Source organism: Saccoglossus kowalevskii, chromosome 18 (assembly GCF_978046115.1).
Source record: "Saccoglossus kowalevskii chromosome 18, keSacKowa6.1, whole genome shotgun sequence".
NCBI lineage: Eukaryota > Metazoa > Hemichordata > Enteropneusta > Harrimaniidae > Saccoglossus > Saccoglossus kowalevskii.
The window spans coordinates 8,931,640-8,952,290 of record NC_140658.1 but is presented as its reverse complement, the minus strand read 5'-3'; the positions used below and the strand labels follow the sequence as shown (position 1 = coordinate 8,952,290).

Genomic DNA, 20,651 nt, shown 5'->3' with positions numbered 1-20,651 from the left:
TTTTAGGAGAGCTATTCTTCACTCTCCAGCCAAGGTCTGGAGTCATTCAGTCATCAGACATAATAATTAATGATTTTGTGATATAAACAATTTGATATTTTAAAAACATACTAACCTCATCCTGAATCTTATCTTGGTCCGTGATAGGCTTGGCTCGTTCACTATCTGGTTTTAATGCTGCGATAAATTCCTTGTAGTCAATGTAACCGTCACCATCACGATCAAAGATGTCCGCTACAGCGTTCATTTCTAAACGTGTTGTGGGGAATTCTGAGAAAATAAAAAAAGAAACATTTAGCAAAGTTCCCATAACTGCAATGATCTATAAAATCATTTTCTTGGTGTGTATTGAGAACTGAATCAATTTTTGGACGTCATTCTCCCAAACCCAACGTTAAGTGTTTGGTAAGTCTGGGCAGAATGAATTCTTTTACTTGGAGAATCATCAAACCCTCAGCTAAGACGACTGACAAGACTCACCACTGTAATACACATGTTGGTAATGACTTACTTGATGATAAAACACCTTCAATAAATTCACGTCTTGTGACCTTGCCATCGTGATCTAAATCAATACGACGGAAGAAATCCATCACACGCGACTTTTTGTGGTTCATCCATCTCATGTAGCGACGTCTCCAATCATTGAAGTTGAAGTTCTTCATTATGCGCATCTAATGTAATAAAAAATGATAAGAGAAATTATGCCCTCTAGTGTCACAATTTATATTTTTTTTTCAGTCTTCATCTCACGAAACTTCTATGAAACGCCCTCTAGTGTCAAAATCGATAAGTTCATTTGTTTTTAGGATCCATAATCAAAATATCAAACTTTATCTGACACATATTTTCTATCAATAACAACTAATTGTTTTAATCTGCATTTATACCTCAGCGAGCCGATCATAGACATCTTGTAGTTTCCGTTGTCTGTCAAGCGACATGACCCACACATGCTTCCATTTGTTGAATAAAGCAGCGGCTCGAGGATTCCTGCTGGCATCTGGACCAGGGCTAGGTTCCCGGCTTGCTGGACGGCGATGACGATGACGACCACGGCGAGATCTATCAAGAACTGGTATACCAGTGTGGGAACCATCACTAATTGATCGTCGTCTCTTATGCGGCTTGATTACTCTGTCAACATCAGGCTGCTTTGTCGACATCTCACCCTGGAACTCGCGATGTTCTTCAAGAAGTTTCTCAACAACTTCAAGTTCCTCAGGGATAGGCTCCTCTTCTAGTGTTTTGAGGGTAGCTTCAGCACCTTCCAACCATGCCATGAGAGCTTCAAGAAGTTCAGCATTGGTCTTCAGCTGCTGTAGTGCATCCAAAAGTCTCTGTTCACGTTGATCAGACCAGTTCTGGACCTATAAACAGTGAGATTTGTCAGTAACAGTAGTGAATTGGCAGTTGAAACAGCAAAGCATCAAACATTTTTCTGAATGCAAGGCAATCAAATAAACTTTGACAACCATAAATGAGGATATTATTTTTTTTACAAAAAAACAACAACCAAAAAGCTCCTGAAACTTACCTCTGCCCATCTTGCTTCAAGAACTGTAATCCAATGTTTAATGACTGTTTCTGCATCAGGATGGCATTTTTTAAGAATTGCCATTCCCATGGCAATCGTGTCCTTCAATCTGGATTCCTCTGCAGCCATCAATTTCTTAAAGTCCTGTATAAACATGAGTCAAGTTAAAAAAAAATTGTGAAGATGAAATGTACCATAAAGTTTTATGTTCAAAGAACATAATCTGTAATGTTCAACATAACACAACACAGCACAACATACTTTATGGTTTTCTATTTGTTCTGTCAAAATCTCCTCATCTTCTGGTAGGGGTCCATGGAAACGAAGACTTTGCTCCGCATCAGCTAACCACTCAAGTAAAGAATGAACAGCCTGGTGGAATGCTTCAGCCTAAAAAAAAAGCAAAAAAAAACTTTATACTATTTATGCAAATCAGTTTTTTAGTTTTTTGAATTTGTATTATTTAAATGTAATTATTCTAAAAACAGTGCAGAGTATGTTTAATAAGAGTATGTTATTGTATTATCATCCTTGGTACTCATCAACTTTTCTTCTTTTTTCCTGTACAGTCTTTTTTTATTTTTTTTTTACTTATGTTGAATATGTAGTTGTAATGGAAAATAAAACAGGTTAATTAAGAAAAAAAATTCCTTGAGCAGAATATGTTGGAATTTCAGATAAACAATTGATGTATTTAACACAAGATTGGTCTATGGGATTATGAATATGATGTTGTCATGGAAACTGTAACACTTTAAAAAACTAAACTAAACTAGTGAATTATAGTTGACAAAATAGGCCACTATTACACATAGTAGATAAAGGGTTAAACCAAATTAAAGGATGATCACTATTCCAAGCATACCTCTTTCATGGCGTCCCCGAGTCTATCTAGTTTAGTGACACTCAATCCACAAACTCTTTCCCATTTCTGTTGCAACTCATTGAGTTTGGCTTTCAGTTGTGTAGTGTCATCACTGGATGTCTCCATCAGTTCTTTGGCAGACTTATTGACAGATTTAACACTTGTCTTCCGACTGCCCAAGTCACGCTGGAATTGCTGTAAAGACAAAGAATTTTATAGAAATTAAAACTACACAGTACAGGAATATACAAAGAATATCAAATGGAAGCATGGCAAACTAATTGGGCAATGAGGCAATGGCCTTCGTTGCTTCCATGAAGTTTAAGCCCTGTGATACTAAATATGATTCGAATAGAAACAGGATAAACCCATCCTTCATGATAACAGCGGCAAAAATAACATTGTCTATACATACCTTGTGGGCGTCTGTGAGGTTCAGGACTGTATCAATATCTCCATGGACTGGAGACTCCTCTGTTAATGTCGGTTCTACTCTGTACAACCAGTCAAGGAGTGCTTGTAAGGCATCCTTAAACTGGCCAGAATATAATAGTGCTTCTTCAAGTTTGTGTTGCCTGTAGACAGAACAGTGTTTTCATTAGTTGTAAATTTCTCATGAACACAAATACTACAAGGTGAAAACACTGCGTATAATAGTCTGTACTGTTCATAAAAATGCCCCCACGTGGCAACAAATATAAAATCTTTTGTTTTAATAGTTGAATAATTAATATAATGAATTCATTTAATTTAACCCTTGCATAAATAAAAAATGAAAACTGACCTGTCAACAGATTTGCCGCAAATGAGATCCCATTTGTCTTTGAGATCTCTAAGCATACCATTCATGATCTTTGTATCCAATGGGTTGCTTTTCTCTCTTAGAGTACGTCCAGTTCGTACGATGTTGTCGTATACCGGCTGCTTAGCGCCAAGAGTTCTCTGGAACTCCTATATCATAAAAACAGATAAATGTTGCATAAAACAAATATTTTGTCTCAACATCTATGTAAAGTACCAGGATGTGCAACTAGGTCAGAGGTCAGAGGTCACGCAAAACATACTACAGTGACATATTGGAATTCTTACCCTGTGTTGTGCCAGTTGTTGCTTCAATACTTTCGGGTCACTGCCAACTGATTTGTTAGCTATCAACATCTTCTCAGAATCTTCCAGCCAGCCATATAGTCTACGGTACTGGTCATCAAACTGGAAAAAGGGAAAAAACAAATTAAACCATGAATATATTCATAATAGAAATATGGCTAAATGTGTCAGAAGTACAAATCATGCTGAAAAAAATTCACCTATTTTCAGTACTTTAAATCAAAGATGTTTTCCAGTAAATTTTAGTGAAACGCCCATATACCGGGTAAAGACTAAGTTGAAGATACCCGTAGTAGTCACCAATGTGTAGCACAGGCATTGTATATTTTTTTAATATTTACTGTTATTTTGTCAATGAGAATTTTGTAGAAATTTCCCGTCAGATCATTTTTTTTCCTGTCTAAAATGTGCAAAGCTGTCAAAAATAACAAGGTGGCTGGCTAAAAGTCTGTTGTGGGGGTAATGTGAGGACTATTAGTTCATTTCATAAGTGAATTGCACACTTGTTCATGTAAATACCACCAAAAGTAAGTTTGTAATCTCCAAAACCACGGCGTAGATACCTGTTTAGCTCTCTTCATTCCTACTTCCAGTTGTCTTCTTGTGTCAGCGCATCGTGACAGGGCTTTCTCCCATCTATGCTGCACACTAACCAGCAGATTCTTTATGAGTATAACGTCTTGTTTCTGACTGAAGTATTTTAATTGTGTCCCAACTCTGTCGAGTTCTTTTATAGCTTCATGTTTATCCTTGACTTGGTAAGTGAAATCCTAAATGAGTGAAAATTATTGTTAATGTTAAGTCAAACATTTTACTGGATTTTAACCTAATTTTTTTCTTGTATTTTGGATTTACAAATTATTTAAATGGTTGCATCCATACTATATAAAAGACTATATAAATCCATCTAAAATCTTTACAGCAGACTACGTACTTCGTGTTCTTTTATTTGTTTGTTGACATTTTCCAAGATTGTACTTGGTGCCTTGCTGTTATTCAACGTCTTCTCAACTGTTGTCAGCCAGGAGATGAATGACTGGAGTGAGTCATGGAACTCTTGAGCTTGCTTCAAAGCTATTTCAAGTTTTTGCTACAAAGAAAAAGTACATGTATGATTTGAAAGTATCACTGAAATCCAAGATGGCTTCCATAATATAATTACCTAAGTTAGGGAGTTTAGTTCAAAAAAATCATATGCTAAGTGGTTGACAACGCTTGTATTGCTACAATTTAGAAGATTGCTATTTTAAGTTTGTATTTATAAAATACATCATTGAGATAAGGGAAAAGTAAACATAAATAATGGTACACACCGAGTTGTGCACAAAGCAATTACTGAACTAAGGAGTCACGTATAAACAATTACTGAAATAAGGAGTCACATATAACAAGGTTCCCTTTCAAATGATAAATAACACTCACCTTTCTTTCGAGAGACTTATCCTGTATACCTTGCCATTTACTTTCTAGGTTGTGTAGAGTGTGTTCTACACTGGTACGGCTTTCAGGGTCACTCTTTTCAAGAAGCTGGTGTCCCTTCTTAATGAGGAAATCCACATCAGGCTCTTTCCGGGCAATGTCTTTCTGTAAATTCTGTGATGAAAAATAATTGATTTAATTTTAAAAGTTTCTTAAAATTTATGCAACATGAGTCGGAAACAATAACCACAATAATAACTTCAGTTAATATGAATAAAAAAACAAACCTACACACCCCCATCTATGAAAGTGGTGTGTTCAAAAGCAGTATGTGTGATGGACTGAACTAATACTATAGGTTGGCTGAAAACCTTATGTGTCACCCCTACATACAAAAGTGGTATGACCCAATGCCTTATATGCATTGGGCCAAACCAATAATTCTAGGTGAGCTGTAGTGTGTGCAGCAGCAAAGTTATCCAGCATTGCGTGTTCATGTGTACTTACAGTGAAATGACGAACGGCGACAGATTGCAGTTAGATTGGTTACATTATACTTACGTCAAAATATATTTGTTTAGGTCTGAAATGTATTCGGATTACCGCGACTACAGAGCGACAACGTTCGTGGAAATCCTCAGCATGCAGACTAGATTTCTGCAAGAATGATGGCATTTAGTCTTTGTTGATGATGAAGCTTGTTAATTGGATTAATTATAATCCAGTTATACACAATTTTACTTGGTATTAGTTTTTTTTTTAAAAAGTTAGTGTGAAATTTTAAATTACAATTAGTGTCGCTATGGAATTAGTAAGAGTGTTTTATATTAGTACCACAATCGGCAATGCTGGAGTAGGGACACCTCAGCTACACTACCTACAGAAAACGATGAAGCGTACCTGACATACCGACTATAACATATTGCAAAATAAAATGTCAAAAATGAAAAAACAAAAACAAACATGCAATCTAGCTGCAGCTAAAACACTATCACTAGCAGATTGTTAAGAGTTTTTGAAAGAGTAAACATAAGTTCTTTGTAGTGAGTACTTCAAGCTGACTTTCTTCAAGAATGGAAGTCAACTTGAGAGTTATCAGGAGAGTAGGAGCACAGGAGTACTTGGAACTTGAAAGTAGACTTTACAATTAGAGTCTTTCGAGGAGTGGAAGTCAACTAGAGTCCTTTGAGGAGTGGAAGTCAACTAGAGTCTTTTGAGGAGTGGAAGTCAACTAGAGTCCTTTGAGGAGTGGAAGTCAACTAGAGTCCTTTGAGGGGTGAAAGTCAACTAGAGTCCTTTGAGGAGTGGAAGTCAACTAGAGTCCTTTGAGGAGTGGAAGTCAACTAGAGTCCTTTGAGGAGTGGAAGTCAACTAGAGTCCTTTGAGGGGTGAAAGTCAACTAGAGTCCTTTGAGTGGAAGTCAACTAGAGTCCTTTGAGGGGTGGAAGTCAACTAGAGTCCTTTGATGAGTGAAATTCAACTAGAGTCCTTTGGGGAGTGGAAGTCAACTAGAGTCCTTTGAGGGGTGAAAGTCAACTAGAGTCTTTTGAGGAGTGGAAGTCAACTAGAGTCTTTTGATGAGTGAAATTCAACTAGAGTCCTTTGGGGAGTGGAAGTCAACTAGAGTCCTTTGAGGGGTGAAAGTCAACTAGAGTCCTTTGAGGAGTGGAAGTCAACTAGAGTCCTTTGAGGAGTGGAAGTCAACTAGAGTCCTTCGAGGAGTGGAAGTCAACTAGAGTCCTTTGAGGGGTGAAAGTCAACTAGAGTCCTTTGAGTGGAAGTCAACTAGAGTCCTTTGAGGGGTGGAAGTCAACTAGAGTCCTTTGATGAGTGAAATTCAACTAGAGTCCTTTGGGGAGTGGAAGTCAACTAGAGTCCTTTGAGCAGTGAAATTCAACCCGAGTCCTTTGAGGAGTGGAAGTCAACTAGAGTCTTTTGAGGAGTGAAAGTCAACTAGAGTCTTTTGAGGAGTGGAAGTCAACTAGAGTCTTTTGAGGAGTGAAAGTCAACTAGAGTCTTTTGAGGAGTGGAAGTCAACTAGAGTCCTTTGAGGAGTGGAAGTCAACTAGAGTCTTTTGAGGAGCGGAAGTCAACTAGAGTCCTTTGAGGAGTGGAAGTCAACTTTTGAAAAGAGTATATCAACTAGAGTTGAGAGGAAGTCAACTTGAGTTTCTAGAAGTCAACTGAAGAGTACAAGGAAATAGAGAAGAAATAGAGTTTCTTGATGATTTTTCTAAAGATATCTAGATATCTAAATATCTAGATATCTAAATATCTAAAAGGTCAAGTACATGCAGACAGTTTTATCCACTTTTTCTTAACAGTTAAATTGTTCATAATATCCTTAAATGAAAGTTCCATTTTCAAGAACATTGTTGATTTTCTCCTTTCACTGGTGCCACACTTTGTCCCACAATTTGAAAACAAAATATTTGTTTCAGTGTTTCCAGAGTATATTTTTTGGAGATTCAGTCTCAACAACAATAAACAAAGCACATGGAAGTACCAAATACTGCTTCATGATAGCATTACTTAAATAGTAAGTGTTTTCTTTTCTTACCACATGTTGATCGAGCTGCTCTTTAGCAGTTTCTGGAAGTCCACCAGTTGGTTTGGTAGTTTCTAAGTCGTGTGTGACTTTCTGCATCCATTTCAGCATAGTCAGAACACCTTCTTGCCACGAATAAGCCTAAGAATAGACAATATTCAATGAAATTTAATATATTAAACAAATTCTTAATAATAGTAATATAAACAATCATGTTTACATAATGAATAAATACCACTACACAAACATTTAATCTGGACAGAATGATAACAAATCAAAAACTGCCATATCTGATGCTAACACAGCTGTAACCAATCATACAATAGAATCATAAACCTCAACTTACCTCATCAAGAGCATCTTCTAGTTCTCGCTGTCTGTCATCACTCCTCTTCATCACGTCTTCCCATCTCTCATTCAAATCATCAAGTTTAGATTTCATCGCGCCAGCTTGATCAGCGTCCTCTGTTCCGATAAAATTCTTTCCTGCGGTGTTAACTTGACGAACACTCGCTTGATGAGCTAAGATATCATTCTGCAGAACCTTATGTTTGGCAAGCTCCACTTCAATCAGTTTGCGATCACCATACACATGCTTGGCCTCATCCAATGCTTTCTCAGTTGCCTTCAACCAGTTAAGAAGTTCATCTAATGTACCTTCTAATTGGCCGAGAGCTAACATTGCTGCTTCAAGTTTGTGCTGAAAGTACCCAGAAAGATTGAGTAATTAATTAATCACTTCAATGTTTGGACAAGCATTAATCAATTTTAGTATCTTTTTAAATTTTAACATATTAGGGTTATCTAAAAAAATGATTTTAACAAAATAGGGATATGTATATAAAATGATTTTATGAATATGCATGAGGTGATGCAACTTAATAAATATTCATGAGGTGATGTAACTGAATGTACATTACGAATAAAGTGAGTTAGAAATCAAGAGGTTTAGCTGGCATACCTTTCTATCAACAGTCTTGACCTGAAGGCCATCCCATCTTCTGTTGAGATCCACAAGTGGTCCTCTGATTATGTGTTTGCAGTCATCTGGTAATTTAGACATTAGCTGGTTACCTTGCTGATTGATGGCTTCAACGTCGACTTGGTGTGGATCCAGCTCTCCTTTAAATTCCTGAGAATAGGAAGAAGAAAATCAATAAAATTAGTTTGTTTTATGGGACTGGAAAACAACAATAATTAAACAGTAAATAGACATAAAAGTAGACAACGACATTATTAGTCTTCATCATTAGCTCACATAACAACTATAACACTTTATTTTAGTTTAGATAGAATTACCATGGATACACAAAGAATCAGAATATTTGTAAACCTGTTTACATATATTCTGAAAGCTACATTTACCTTGAGTTCTTCAAGTTGTTCCTTGATTGTCACAGGTTCTGTTGCCACAGGAGCAAATGTGTCAAACTTCTGTTCGGCATCAGTGATGTACTCCAATAAGGCCTGCAAATGAATGAAGGAACCCAAATACTTTTAATATTTGCTTGTGAGTAATTCATCACTGAAACATGAGCAATATTTTCTCACTACTTGAGGTCATGTGATCAGATAAGCCAATCAGAAGAGATATTGAACCCAAATACTTTTAATATTTGCTTGTGAGTAATTCATCACTGAAACATGAGCAATATTTTCTCACTACTTGAGGTCATGTGATCAGATAAGCCAATCAGAAGAGATATTGAACCCAAATACTTTTAATATTTGCTTGTGAGTAATTCATCACTGAAACATGGTATGAGCAATATTTTCTCACTCCTTGAGGTCATGTGATCAGATAAGCCAATCAGAAGAGATACTGAACCCAAATACTTTTAATATTTGCTTGTGAGTAATTCACCACTGAAACATGGTATGAGCAATATTTTTACACTACTTGAGGTCATGTGATCAGATAAGCCAATCAGAAGAGATATTGAACCCAAATACTTTTAATATTTGCTTGTGAGTAATTCACCACTGAAACATGGTATGAGCAATATTTTCTCACTACTTGAGGTCATGTGATCAGATAAGCCAATCAGAAGAGATATTGAAAGCCATTTCAATATTATTTTTATCCCAAGTATACAACATGTGAACTTTTTAAACTACAAACTTTTCAGTTCTCACTGTTTTTTTATTGTTTGGTAGAAAACTCTTCAAAGAGCCCATATATATATTCAGTTTTTAATTAAATATTTAATACATTTTTTTCAGAAATCACTCAGCTTAAAATAAAGGTACTAACATGTAATGCATCATGGTATTTGGATGCAGCATCAAAAGCGTCAGTTAGCGCTTCTTCTCGGTCCTCATACATAGCGTTCAAAGTATCCCATTCCTTATCAAGCTCATCAATATTCTTTTTCACTTCCGGCCGATCTGGTTCACCACATAGTCTCATCAGATCTTCTCCAGTCTGGCGTACATTCTCCACATCATCCTGAGTGCCTTCAATCTCTTCCTTAATTGCCTGGTTTTTGAAAGAAAGAAAGAAAATCACACTCAAATACCAACAAATCACTTCAATAATCCATACAGTTGTATGCACTTGTGAGATACATCAACATCACAAAAGTCTGTTATATACCACGATTAAAACTCCTTATTTTGAAATCACATTTCTCAATAACATTATATATGCAGATACCCTTAAATTACACATGATGTATTTAATAAGGGCAAAGCAACAGATGCCAATGACAGTTCAACTTAGAGCCATAGGGCAGTATTCACTCCATACCTGCAAGACTTCTTGCTGTTCTTTGATGACATCTGTTTGCACACCGGGTGGTTCTTGTGATTTCAGAGTATCTTGCGTCTCTTTCACTGTATTGGAGACACCCTGAAGTTCATCCCAGAATCTCTCGGAGGCATCAAGACAATCATCCAAGGCACTGCCACGGTCATTGGCTTTGTCAATGATGGTGTCCCAAGTGTCCTTGAGTTGCTCGAGCTTATCTTTCAACTCTACAGGAAAAAGAATGCAGAAATTCCTACATCAATATTTTAAAAACTTAAAAATGCTTTTATTATAAATAAGCAAATGCCACACTTGTCACTTCCACACACAAAGTGTGATGACATAAAGATGTAAGACAGGTCTTGCAGTCAAGTGTTAAGTCACATATATAAAGTGTGATGTCATATGAAGTACCTATGATGTCATGCATGAAATGTGATGTCATACATAAAGTCAAGTATAACTGTTGCATACCTTTAACTGTTGGATCCTCTAGATTCTCCACACCTGCCATCATGTCTTCACCAGCCGTCTTCATTCCTTCCACTGAATCTACTAGTCCTTCAACATCATTGCGAAGATTCTGTTTTTAAAAAAACATGAACACAAAATCAGTATTATTGACAACTCCAGAACTAAATAGGTGTTATATCAGTTTGTAACCTCATCCAAGCACAGGGGCTGCAGGAATATGATGTCATCTTATTATAAGTAGCCAATCATTAAGGCTGTTACAATTCCACTACTTGCAGGGGTTGCATGGAATAAGATGTCATCTTATAAGTAGCCAATCATTAAGGCTGTTACAATTCCACTACTTGCAGGGGTTGCAGGAATATGATGTCATCTTATAAGTAGCCAATCATTAAGGCTGTTACAATTCCACTACCTGAGATCAAACAATCAAACAAGAGTTTATTATCACTCCTTACCTGTAGTTTCTTGATTTGTTTCTTGAGTACTTCAGGATCAGCTGCAACAGGGTCAGCATTAATCAGATGGTTGGCAATCTTACCAAGTTGTTCTAGCATGTTGTCCAGATCCTCATGGTACTGAGTAACAACAAAACGACAACATCAATTAGAGGCCGAGTATGATCTTGGGGGAAAAGTTACTATGAAAATTAAAGAAAAAAGAACCCAAAACTCAAACAAAACTTACTGATGTGGTTCTTTGTAAGGCATCGGTAAGTCTTTCTGCTCGTTTCTGAACTTTCTCCTTGATCTTTTCGTATCTTGCATTGTCATCATCCGTGCGTTCTTTGACAGAATCTGCTCCCTCGCCAGGACTCAATTCCATCAGCTTGGGGGCAGTCTTGTTCAGTTTCTGGATGAATTGCTTCTTCTCAGCAATCTCTTGTTTTAGCAACTGGAATGAAAAAAAACAATTATTGTTTTTAAGTGTACCTTTTTTTATTTCAAATGCCGGTAAGGAAAATATATATAAATACTGTTGATATTGAATGGACTAAATAAACAATGGACACATATGCAAGTGTAAGTTTGCAGAATCATCTCAAGTAACGTACCCTATTCTTATCAACTTCCTTTCTGATCTCCTCTGCTTCTAAACCTGGTGGCACTAAATTCTTGAGTTCTTTCTCCATCATATCCAACCAATCCGTCAATTCCTCATGAGTTTCTTTGAACTGCAGTGCTAGTGGCACTGCATCCTCAATCTGGTCCAATTTGTCCCCGCTGATCAATTTCAGCTCATCGTATTTGGATTTCATCATATCTACTTTATCTTTCAGTTTAGTTTTGCTTTCTTCATCTGATGTCTCCTCCATCAGCCTCTCAGCAGCAGACAGGTAGTCTTTCATCTTATCTCCCTTGGAATGGACATCTCGGTCAGCAGACTGTGAACAGATCATCAATACTTAAATTGTAACATGATTGTAAATTTTTTTTTTGTCACTATAAATTTTCATGATTTGATGACTTAATGACATTCGTTAGTAAAGTAAAGTTTTTAGGTTCAAGGTGAATTGATGATATGACATTTTCACCATACTTTCATTTTTAAGGGTTCCGTCAGAATGCACACACAAAAATTGTGATCATCGGACAAATTTTTGAGATGAAAAATGGTCAAAAATGGTATTTTTATATTAGTTTTCATGGAAAGATTTTTCCTTCATACTTCAAAATTTTGTTTGACACCATTAGATGAAAAATCATATAATTTTATAAACATCATTTCTAATCTTGTGGAAACTTTTCAAAAAATTGACAAATTAATGAGTTTGTTTGTCCTAATATACAATAGGAGTTGTCTCCCACAATGCATTGCATATATGTGCAGTGACATGCTCAGTTGTGCTAAATTTGAATTTGGCTAAAACTGTTTTAGAGACCCCAGGAAAACATACAATGATAACATTTCTAGATTCTCCTCTTTCTCACCTTCATCGTTTTGAGTTGTTTTTTGGTGCCGTCTGGCTCAACATCGATTGGTTCCTTGCAAAGAATTTTCAACATTCGTTCTAAGTCCTCCAACCACACTACCATTTCATCAAGGCTAGCAGTGATCTGATAAAAAAAAGCTCAAATTAAGCCAGGTTTCACATAATCAGGTACTTATGACTGATGACATAATGCATGTACAGCAAGGTGACTATATTCATAGTGAAATTCATTTGCCATGCGGCAAACTCACCCAATGTCATATATCAAACTATCTTACCTTCTGAGCACCTTCCAATGTGGCCATCAGTTTGTACTCAATCTCCTTTAATTTCTGGTTGATGCCATTGTATCGTTTGTTATCCAATGTTATCTTTTCTTTCAAACTCTCAGATTCCTTGGCATCTACCAAGTCCATAAGCTTGGGTCCGACCTCATTGATGGTGTCTATATATTGCTTGTGCTCACCTGCAAGTGCTTGTAGTTTCTGATGATGAAAGTATCAATAAAAATTATTATGTTCAAATTCTAAACAATGAATGTAATTCTGGTGTTCAGTATAATTAAGACATGATAAGATCTTTATTGAAACCACAGAGAAAGTGTGACATTTCTAATTTCTCTATAATTAGAATGACATAAACCTGGCGGGAGAAATTTTTGAAATGAAATTGAAATGTGATTTCATTCATTTTAGGGCAACACACAGACCCTCCCCACCAACTTCAGCACCTTGTACACCTCCAAATTTCCACAGAGACGAGATTTCACTGTTTTTCAACAAAAATAATGTCATACCTCATGTTTGATCTTCTGTTCTTCTGCTGGAATGGTGGTATCAAATTTATTTACGTCGTCCTCCACCTTGTCCAGCCACTCCACCAAAATACGATGGGCTTCGTGAAATCTACTTGAGTAGGTCTTTGCTTGCTGTAACTCTTGCATACGGTCATCACTCTTGACGCAAATGTCTGTGTATTGGTCCTTTATTGAGTCAAGTTTCTGTTCCACTGCGAGCACCTCAGAACCTAATTTTAAAAATAAATGCTATGAATATGGTTCTTCCCAGAGCATCAGTGTTGAGCGTGCCCTCTACTCTATTATTTTGCAAAAGGATATAGCACATGCCATGCATTTTATTTTGCATAACAGTAAAGACCACCACATACTGAAGAATGGAGGAATTGTTTGTTTTTCATTTCAGCAGATGTTTTATGGATCCAAATCAATCTTTAAAGCATGTATTCAACAGTTTATTTGGTAAATGTTAAATTTTTTTTTAAATTTCTAAGGACAAAATAAACCATTTTGCAATTGGTATGTAAATTAGTCACAAGGCTAGGATACTTGTATATTCTAAGGAATAAATCTCAAATGCAATATTCTCGAAGTACATGTATAATCTGGTAAGTTTCAGAGAAGAAGTTGTTCATAATTATTATTAATATATAAAACTATGAAAATAAATGATACATAACAATGTATCCTTTTTATTTAAATTTTTGAAAGGTTATGAATATTTACCAGTGCAGTGCTTGATGAGTTCGTGACCAGCTTCTATCGCTGCATCTACATCCGACTTGTGATTAACAACATCATCATTCAGGTTCTAGAAGGTTAACACAGTATAAGAAATAATCAAGAAAAGTTCACCCTGAGAAACTGTACGCAAAGAACATTTACGTGATGTTTACAAACATGATCAAATAATTGATTGCATCTTTCATGCACCTATCTATATTACAAGATACACAACTTCTGATTGGTCAGTATATTTATGAATGATCAACTGTAACCAATAAATACTAAGCTTACATAGGATTTGAAGAGATTCCCTACCATCATGCCAGGCAACCCCAATCACCTCCATTATTTACAATCACAAGAATATTCAATAGGACACAAAAGACTGACGCAAACAACTTGCTTGGACAGTATGTATTACGTATGTGTTAACGATTTGACAATATACACAACATATGATGTATGACCGGTGTAGAACAGTGCTTGATAATGACAGTACTTGTGTGACGAGAGAACCGATTTTCTCAGAAGACGCTGATTGCTTGCATCGCTTCTTAGATGATGACTACTTCGGATCTCACTCTATGATTTTCTCGGTTTATTAGTGGTTATGTGCATGCATATGAACATTGGCGAAATATGCCGTGCGTCATGGTGCAATGCGAAAAACTAATGACCTATGATGTCACAATAATGACCCCATGTGATATTTTACAATGTTAAGTGCATACATGTTATTTTCAATATTTAAGTACCGAAAATAGTTGTCCTAGCAACAAATATTAATCTCACCAATGTTTGAATTTAGTATTATTCCTGTGAAACAATTAAGTGATATACAAAGAAAACAACAATGTGCATGCAAACAAACAAATAAATACAATATACGTGCATAAGTAAACAAAAACGCTACAACTAAAGTTAAAAGTGAAGAAGCCATTAAACATACAACTAATAAACTAAAGATTTAATATATTATTACACATGCAAGAACCCAGAATAAGTAGTGAATAAAATTTAAAGATGCAATTCTTTTCTTACTTTGTTGAAAAATTAAATATTTGTTTCACAAAAAAAATCAAATTGCATCTCCAATTTTTTTTTAGATTCGATTGATACAGTGAATATATAGTAGATTTTGAGCTAAATGTGATTTATTTAATGGTTAAAAGAGGATTTAATTGAGAATCTTTTTTAAAGAGCTTTTTTAAAGAAGACAGTTGAGAGAGACCCAGAGAAGTCACCGCTCATGCGACTGATGAACTGTACCGTGTGGTCTCCTAGTTGTTGTTCGATGGTCTCGTATATGGAAGATATCGGTTCCATGGCATCCAACCGCTGATTTGTTTCCACCAACCATTGTATGAGATCTTGTTCATTCGCTCCAAATCTTTCAACATTTTTCAGCGCTTGCGCAAGCATTTTTTCTCGTCTAGCACACCGCTCAGCAATTTCATCATATCTGATTTGTGTGCGATCCATCTTGACTTGCAAGATCTCTCTGTCCTCGTCACAAACCAAATCTCGCAGTGATTGGCCAATTGAAATAGACTGATCCAAAGGTTCTTTCTGATTGGCTACCTCATCAGCCAATGCCTGACATTGATACAGGGTGAATGCGGAATAATAAATAGAAAATAAATTGAAGGAATTTCACATGAAATAATTGTTGCATGTATCACTAGATCCTAAAATTGTGAGGTAGGAAAACCAAGATATATATAATGAGAAAAATAATAAATATCATGTTGCAATATCCATAGGGTTAATGAATATTCATTCTGTTGAAAGATTTTTTCACTTTTTTGTAAATATAAATTAACATAAAATGAATAATATAAAATTCAATTATAAATTTAAAATCTTTTAAAACTTGTTTTAATAAAAACGTTTTCATTGACCTTTCAATGATTTTTAATGTCAAACTACACACCTTGTGATCTTGTATCTGTTCTTCAATCTTTTCTGGTGTTGAACCGACAGGGTCGTGCGATGATAAAGTCTTCTCTGTCTTTTCTATCCATTCTGTTAATGGATCCATCTTATCCTGGAATGCTTTGGCAACATCCATAAGTTCTTCCAGATTCTTGCGTCGTTTATCAGCGAGATCATTCAGAGCATCCCACCTAGTTTGCAGATCATCCAACTGTTCACGAATTGTTTCTTTTTCGTCAGTATCCATGCTAGCCATTACCTTCTCCCCCATGTCCTTCACAGAATCAACGCTGTTCTTCTTTGCGGCAATCAGTTTGTCAAGAAGCTGGTGGAAATAAAAAATTGCGATAAATTTATTTTGTTGTTGTACAAACATGATTTTAAACTTTTATGGATGAATCACTATCGATAAGAGTTTTCATTTGCAAAATAATTTATTTTGTGAAGGAACTCACTTTTTGACCATCCAACTGAGCTTTGACTACTTTGTAGTCAGCTGAGGGGTCTTTCTGACTCGCTAAATGCTCCTCTGTGTCTTCCAACCAATCGAGTAGAGACTGCAGAGCTTCAGAGAATTTACCGCATTGCAATAATGAATCACTTAACTTGTTGTCTCTTTCAGACACCTGATAAAAGAAACAGATAAACAGATTAAAAATATCGCAAGAATCATCAGATAAACTAGTTTTCAAATTTACACTTCAATCAGCTCCAGATAAGGTATGAAATTAAAATATTGTGTTTGTCACCATAGAGGGCGTTTTCTACTACAGCTAAATATGTTCAAACTAAGCAAACTAAGGAGCCTGAGAAAGGATCAGAAATTTTTAGCTTATAGAAGTATTTTTGAAGCAAGGAGCTGTATGGCTAAAAACCAGCTATCTTGTTCACAGTGTTCGGCTTAGAGAAGTTTCTTTTTCACAGTGTTCGGCTTAGAGAGGTTTCTTGTTCACAGTGTTCGGCTTAGAGAGGTTTCTGGATCAATGCTTGGTTTAGACAGGCTGCACTGTTAAAGAGGAAGCTGCCAATCTGAAGAATTGTTCCAAGGAATTATGGGAAACTATTCACTTTTGTTATTGATTGTAATTTCAATCCAGTAAGTATATTTGCTATGCAAGGAGGCTTAACTGGAAGTATCCTTTGTAATGGATTGAAAATAAATTGAATCGATAATGCCCCACCCCTTCCATCCCCTATAATAACTAATTATATAATACCTCCACACTGAGTTTATTCCAGCGTTCATTCATTTCTTCAATGTCTTTCTCAATCTTTGATGTATCAACACCTGTAGAGGCGCTCTGTACTAGACCCTGACCAGCTTTGTTGGTGTCGCCGACATTGCCAGACAAACGGTCGATGTGTTCCTTGTGGAATTTCTATAATAAATAGAGAGTAAATAAAGAATTTCGAAACTGAGACACAGTAACAATTCAAGAATTAGTTTGTATGATGCACATGTGATATTTTAGTATTATTTATTATTTGGTTGACTGATTTCAAAATTCTTTTGAATATCCAATCAGATCACTGGAAAGTGTATGATGATGTCATCAAAAATTCACTGGACTCACCTTGAAGTCAGCTTGTTGTAATTTGATGGTGTCGACATCGGCACCAACAGGTCTGTATGATCGCATGGAGTCTTCTGCTGCATCCAATGCATCGCATACCTCATCCAGCTTCTGGTAGAAATCTCGCACTCTCTCCAACGTCATGTCAAGTTCATCGCTACGACTATTAGTGCGATCGTTCAGTCGGTTCCATCTCCTCTTTAGAGTAGCAATCTGATTTAGGCAAATAAAAAAAAACAATTTGGTTAGTTGAATGAACCTGGAGTGGTAAGGCTGAGAAGGCAAGAGGGTTTAGGTATACCATGAGTGCTAAAGCTAAGAACGTGTATGGGCCGAGGCAAATATGGGTTTTGTTGAGCTATTCACAAGTGGTAAGCTGAAAATGCAAGAAGGCTTTGGTATACCATGAGTGCTAAAGCTAAGAACATGTATGTGCCGAGGCAAATATGGGTTTTGTTGAGCTTTTCACAAGTGGTAAGCTGAAAATGCAAGAAGGCTTTGGTATACCATGAGTGCTAAAGCTAAGAACGTGTATGGGCCGAGGCAAATATGGGTTTTGTTGAGCTATTCACAAGTGGTAAGCTGAAAATGCGAGAAGGCTTTGGTATACCATGAGTGCTGAAGCTAACAGTGTGTATGGGCCGAGGCAAATATGGGTTTTGTTGAGCTATTCACAAGTGGTAAGCTGAAAATGCAAGAAGGCTTTGGTATACCATGAGTGCTAAAGCTAAGAACATGTATGGGCCGAGGCAAATATGGGTTTTGTTGAGCTATTCACAAGTGGTAAGCTGAAAATGCAAGAAGGCTTTGGTATACCATGAGTGCTAAAGCTAAGAACGTGTATGGGCCGAGGCAAATATGGGTTTTGTTGAGCTATTCACAAGTGGTAAGCTGAAAATGCGAGAAGGCTTTGGTATACCATGAGTGCTGAAGCTAACAGTGTGTATGGGCCTAGGCAAATATGGGTTTGTTGGACTATACACAAGTGGTAAGCTGAAAATACAAAAGGATCTAGGGCAAATGAAGGTTTTGCTGAGCATATAATAACAAGTAAAGCAGAGAATGTAAAAAAAATACAATAAATAAAATTAAATAAAAAATAAATGAAATCTACTACCTATATATGTAACTAACTTTAATGATAAAAAAATAATCATGCTTACAATTTAATAAATAAAAAAATATACTACATGATGATATGAACACATGCAAAATTCGTTCAATTATGTGAGGCCACAATATTTTATAACACGTGTAATAAATAAAGTGTCACTCCCTCCCTCCCCCTCCATCAATTTTAATTCAATATACTACTAAGACCCATTTAGAAATACATTTTTTTTCGCTCCAGACAAACTTATCACTGGGAAGTGTTAGTAATCAATAGTCATCAGACAAAAATATAACCATGCAGATGAACAAACATTTCTCTACATAACATTTTACCTGTTTTCTCATATCTGCAATCTTCTGTTTATTTTTTTTAAAGGAGTAAGAAAAATAATATAAGCGATATAAGCAACATTTACGCAAAAAAAAAGTGAATACAAAAAAAAAAGCACTTCATCCCTTGCACCTCCAGACATTTAGGGTTTCCCACCCCACACCATAAATGGTTTGGTCCAACCATGGATTTATTAGGTTTTTGCAGGGGTGCAAGAGTTCTAACCAACTATTACAGGTCACAACATAGAACACTTAAAGCTTTATTTAAAAAAAAAAATCAGCAATTGTATGGCTGGGGAATAACATCAAGATTTGGAAACTACTTACGTGTATATTTGTATATTTATCAATCTAATTTGTTGATGATGAAGTCAAAGAAATAAACAGATGTTAAAAGGAGAAAAAAATTAGAATTCTAATTTAAAACAAGTGATATTTCTCAGTTCAACAAAATGAGAAAGGAAAGTGGATGTATAACCATCGAGGCAGTGAGATCAAGAGAAGTACTCTCACTATGGTAACATAGATGTAACTACATATTTACAGTATACATGACGTATCTATCCTAAGAACAATAATCCTGAAAATATAAAATGAGATTGAATAAAAATATTCATGGTGATAGATCTTACCTGCTCTTTGAGTTTCTCGGGTTCCGCAGTGAATCCTTTAGTGATGAGATCTTGTAAAGTGATTTCTTCTTTATCGATGTCCTTTTTTCGTTTTCTTAGCGAGTCTTGAAGTTCCTGAATTATACAATTTGATTGTGTTATTTGACATTACAGTCACTAAGCAGTAGGAATAGTGACGGTATCACAATGCTAAAACTCACTATCACAAGGGATCCCTACACTGCCAGCAATGTAAAAATGGCATCTATAATAGCATTCACCATGTGACATTGCAAAATAACAACAATGATGTAAAATCACTATCAAAGATGTACATTCCATCGAATTCATCAATATGACATACTCATCAATAACCATTATGCCCACCAATACACATTATTCTAACATTGTCATTTCAATAATCCTATAATACTGCTCCCAATATTTGACACTAACACCATCCGGCTACTGCCACCAATGATGAGAAGAAAACAACGCCTTACCTTAACTTCATCAATTTGTTTTCTGAGGGTATCTTCATCTCTGGCCACATGTTTGCACTGGTCGTACCTTTCCTCCAAATCACTCATATCGGACTGAAGATCTCGCAACTTATTCTGGAAAAGATCAACCTCCTCAGAAGCAGTCTCCAGATCTTTCAGTCTCTCAGCCACGGCAGTTTTCAAAAGATCAAGACGACCAGCAATGAAATCAACTTCTTCTTGAATGGGTGTTGTATCAACTTCTTCTGGTGCTTTATCAATAACATTATCCCCAAGTTCTTTAACTTTGTCCACTTTGGGTTTGATTTTATTTACTTCAGCTAGCAAGTCCTACAAATCAATTGCAAATGTTTTTTTGTGTATTAAAATAACATGATATCATAACCTGTAAGTTCCCGCTGCCAGAAATGTATACATTTTGTATGTCG

General features: G+C 36.0%; 1 protein-coding gene across 2 annotated transcripts in view; it reads right to left on the bottom strand.

The window, feature by feature from the left end:
* dst (dystonin) overlaps window positions 1–20,651 on the bottom strand; it is a 125,566-nt gene that overhangs the window by 12,744 nt on the left and 92,171 nt on the right. The window contains exons 123-157 of one of the 2 annotated variants that reach the window (XM_085492638.1): window positions 20,224–20,553; window positions 19,742–19,855; window positions 19,437–19,460; window positions 19,110–19,133; window positions 17,664–17,876; window positions 17,307–17,468; window positions 16,545–16,715; window positions 16,088–16,414; window positions 15,424–15,750; window positions 14,155–14,239; window positions 13,429–13,658; window positions 12,911–13,117; window positions 12,631–12,756; window positions 11,754–12,083; window positions 11,387–11,593; window positions 11,158–11,277; window positions 10,700–10,808; window positions 10,226–10,452; window positions 9,731–9,955; window positions 8,842–8,943; window positions 8,438–8,608; window positions 7,823–8,176; window positions 7,489–7,617; window positions 4,932–5,102; window positions 4,444–4,599; window positions 4,073–4,279; window positions 3,492–3,611; window positions 3,187–3,353; window positions 2,818–2,977; window positions 2,403–2,597; window positions 1,799–1,927; window positions 1,538–1,681; window positions 891–1,370; window positions 512–674; window positions 116–270 (exon numbers count right to left, since the gene is read on the bottom strand). In XM_085492638.1, the coding sequence (XP_085348764.1) occupies window positions 116–270; window positions 512–674; window positions 891–1,370; window positions 1,538–1,681; window positions 1,799–1,927; window positions 2,403–2,597; window positions 2,818–2,977; window positions 3,187–3,353; window positions 3,492–3,611; window positions 4,073–4,279; window positions 4,444–4,599; window positions 4,932–5,102; window positions 7,489–7,617; window positions 7,823–8,176; window positions 8,438–8,608; window positions 8,842–8,943; window positions 9,731–9,955; window positions 10,226–10,452; window positions 10,700–10,808; window positions 11,158–11,277; window positions 11,387–11,593; window positions 11,754–12,083; window positions 12,631–12,756; window positions 12,911–13,117; window positions 13,429–13,658; window positions 14,155–14,239; window positions 15,424–15,750; window positions 16,088–16,414; window positions 16,545–16,715; window positions 17,307–17,468; window positions 17,664–17,876; window positions 19,110–19,133; window positions 19,437–19,460; window positions 19,742–19,855; window positions 20,224–20,553 (6,561 nt within the window). 2 annotated transcript variants of the gene reach the window in all.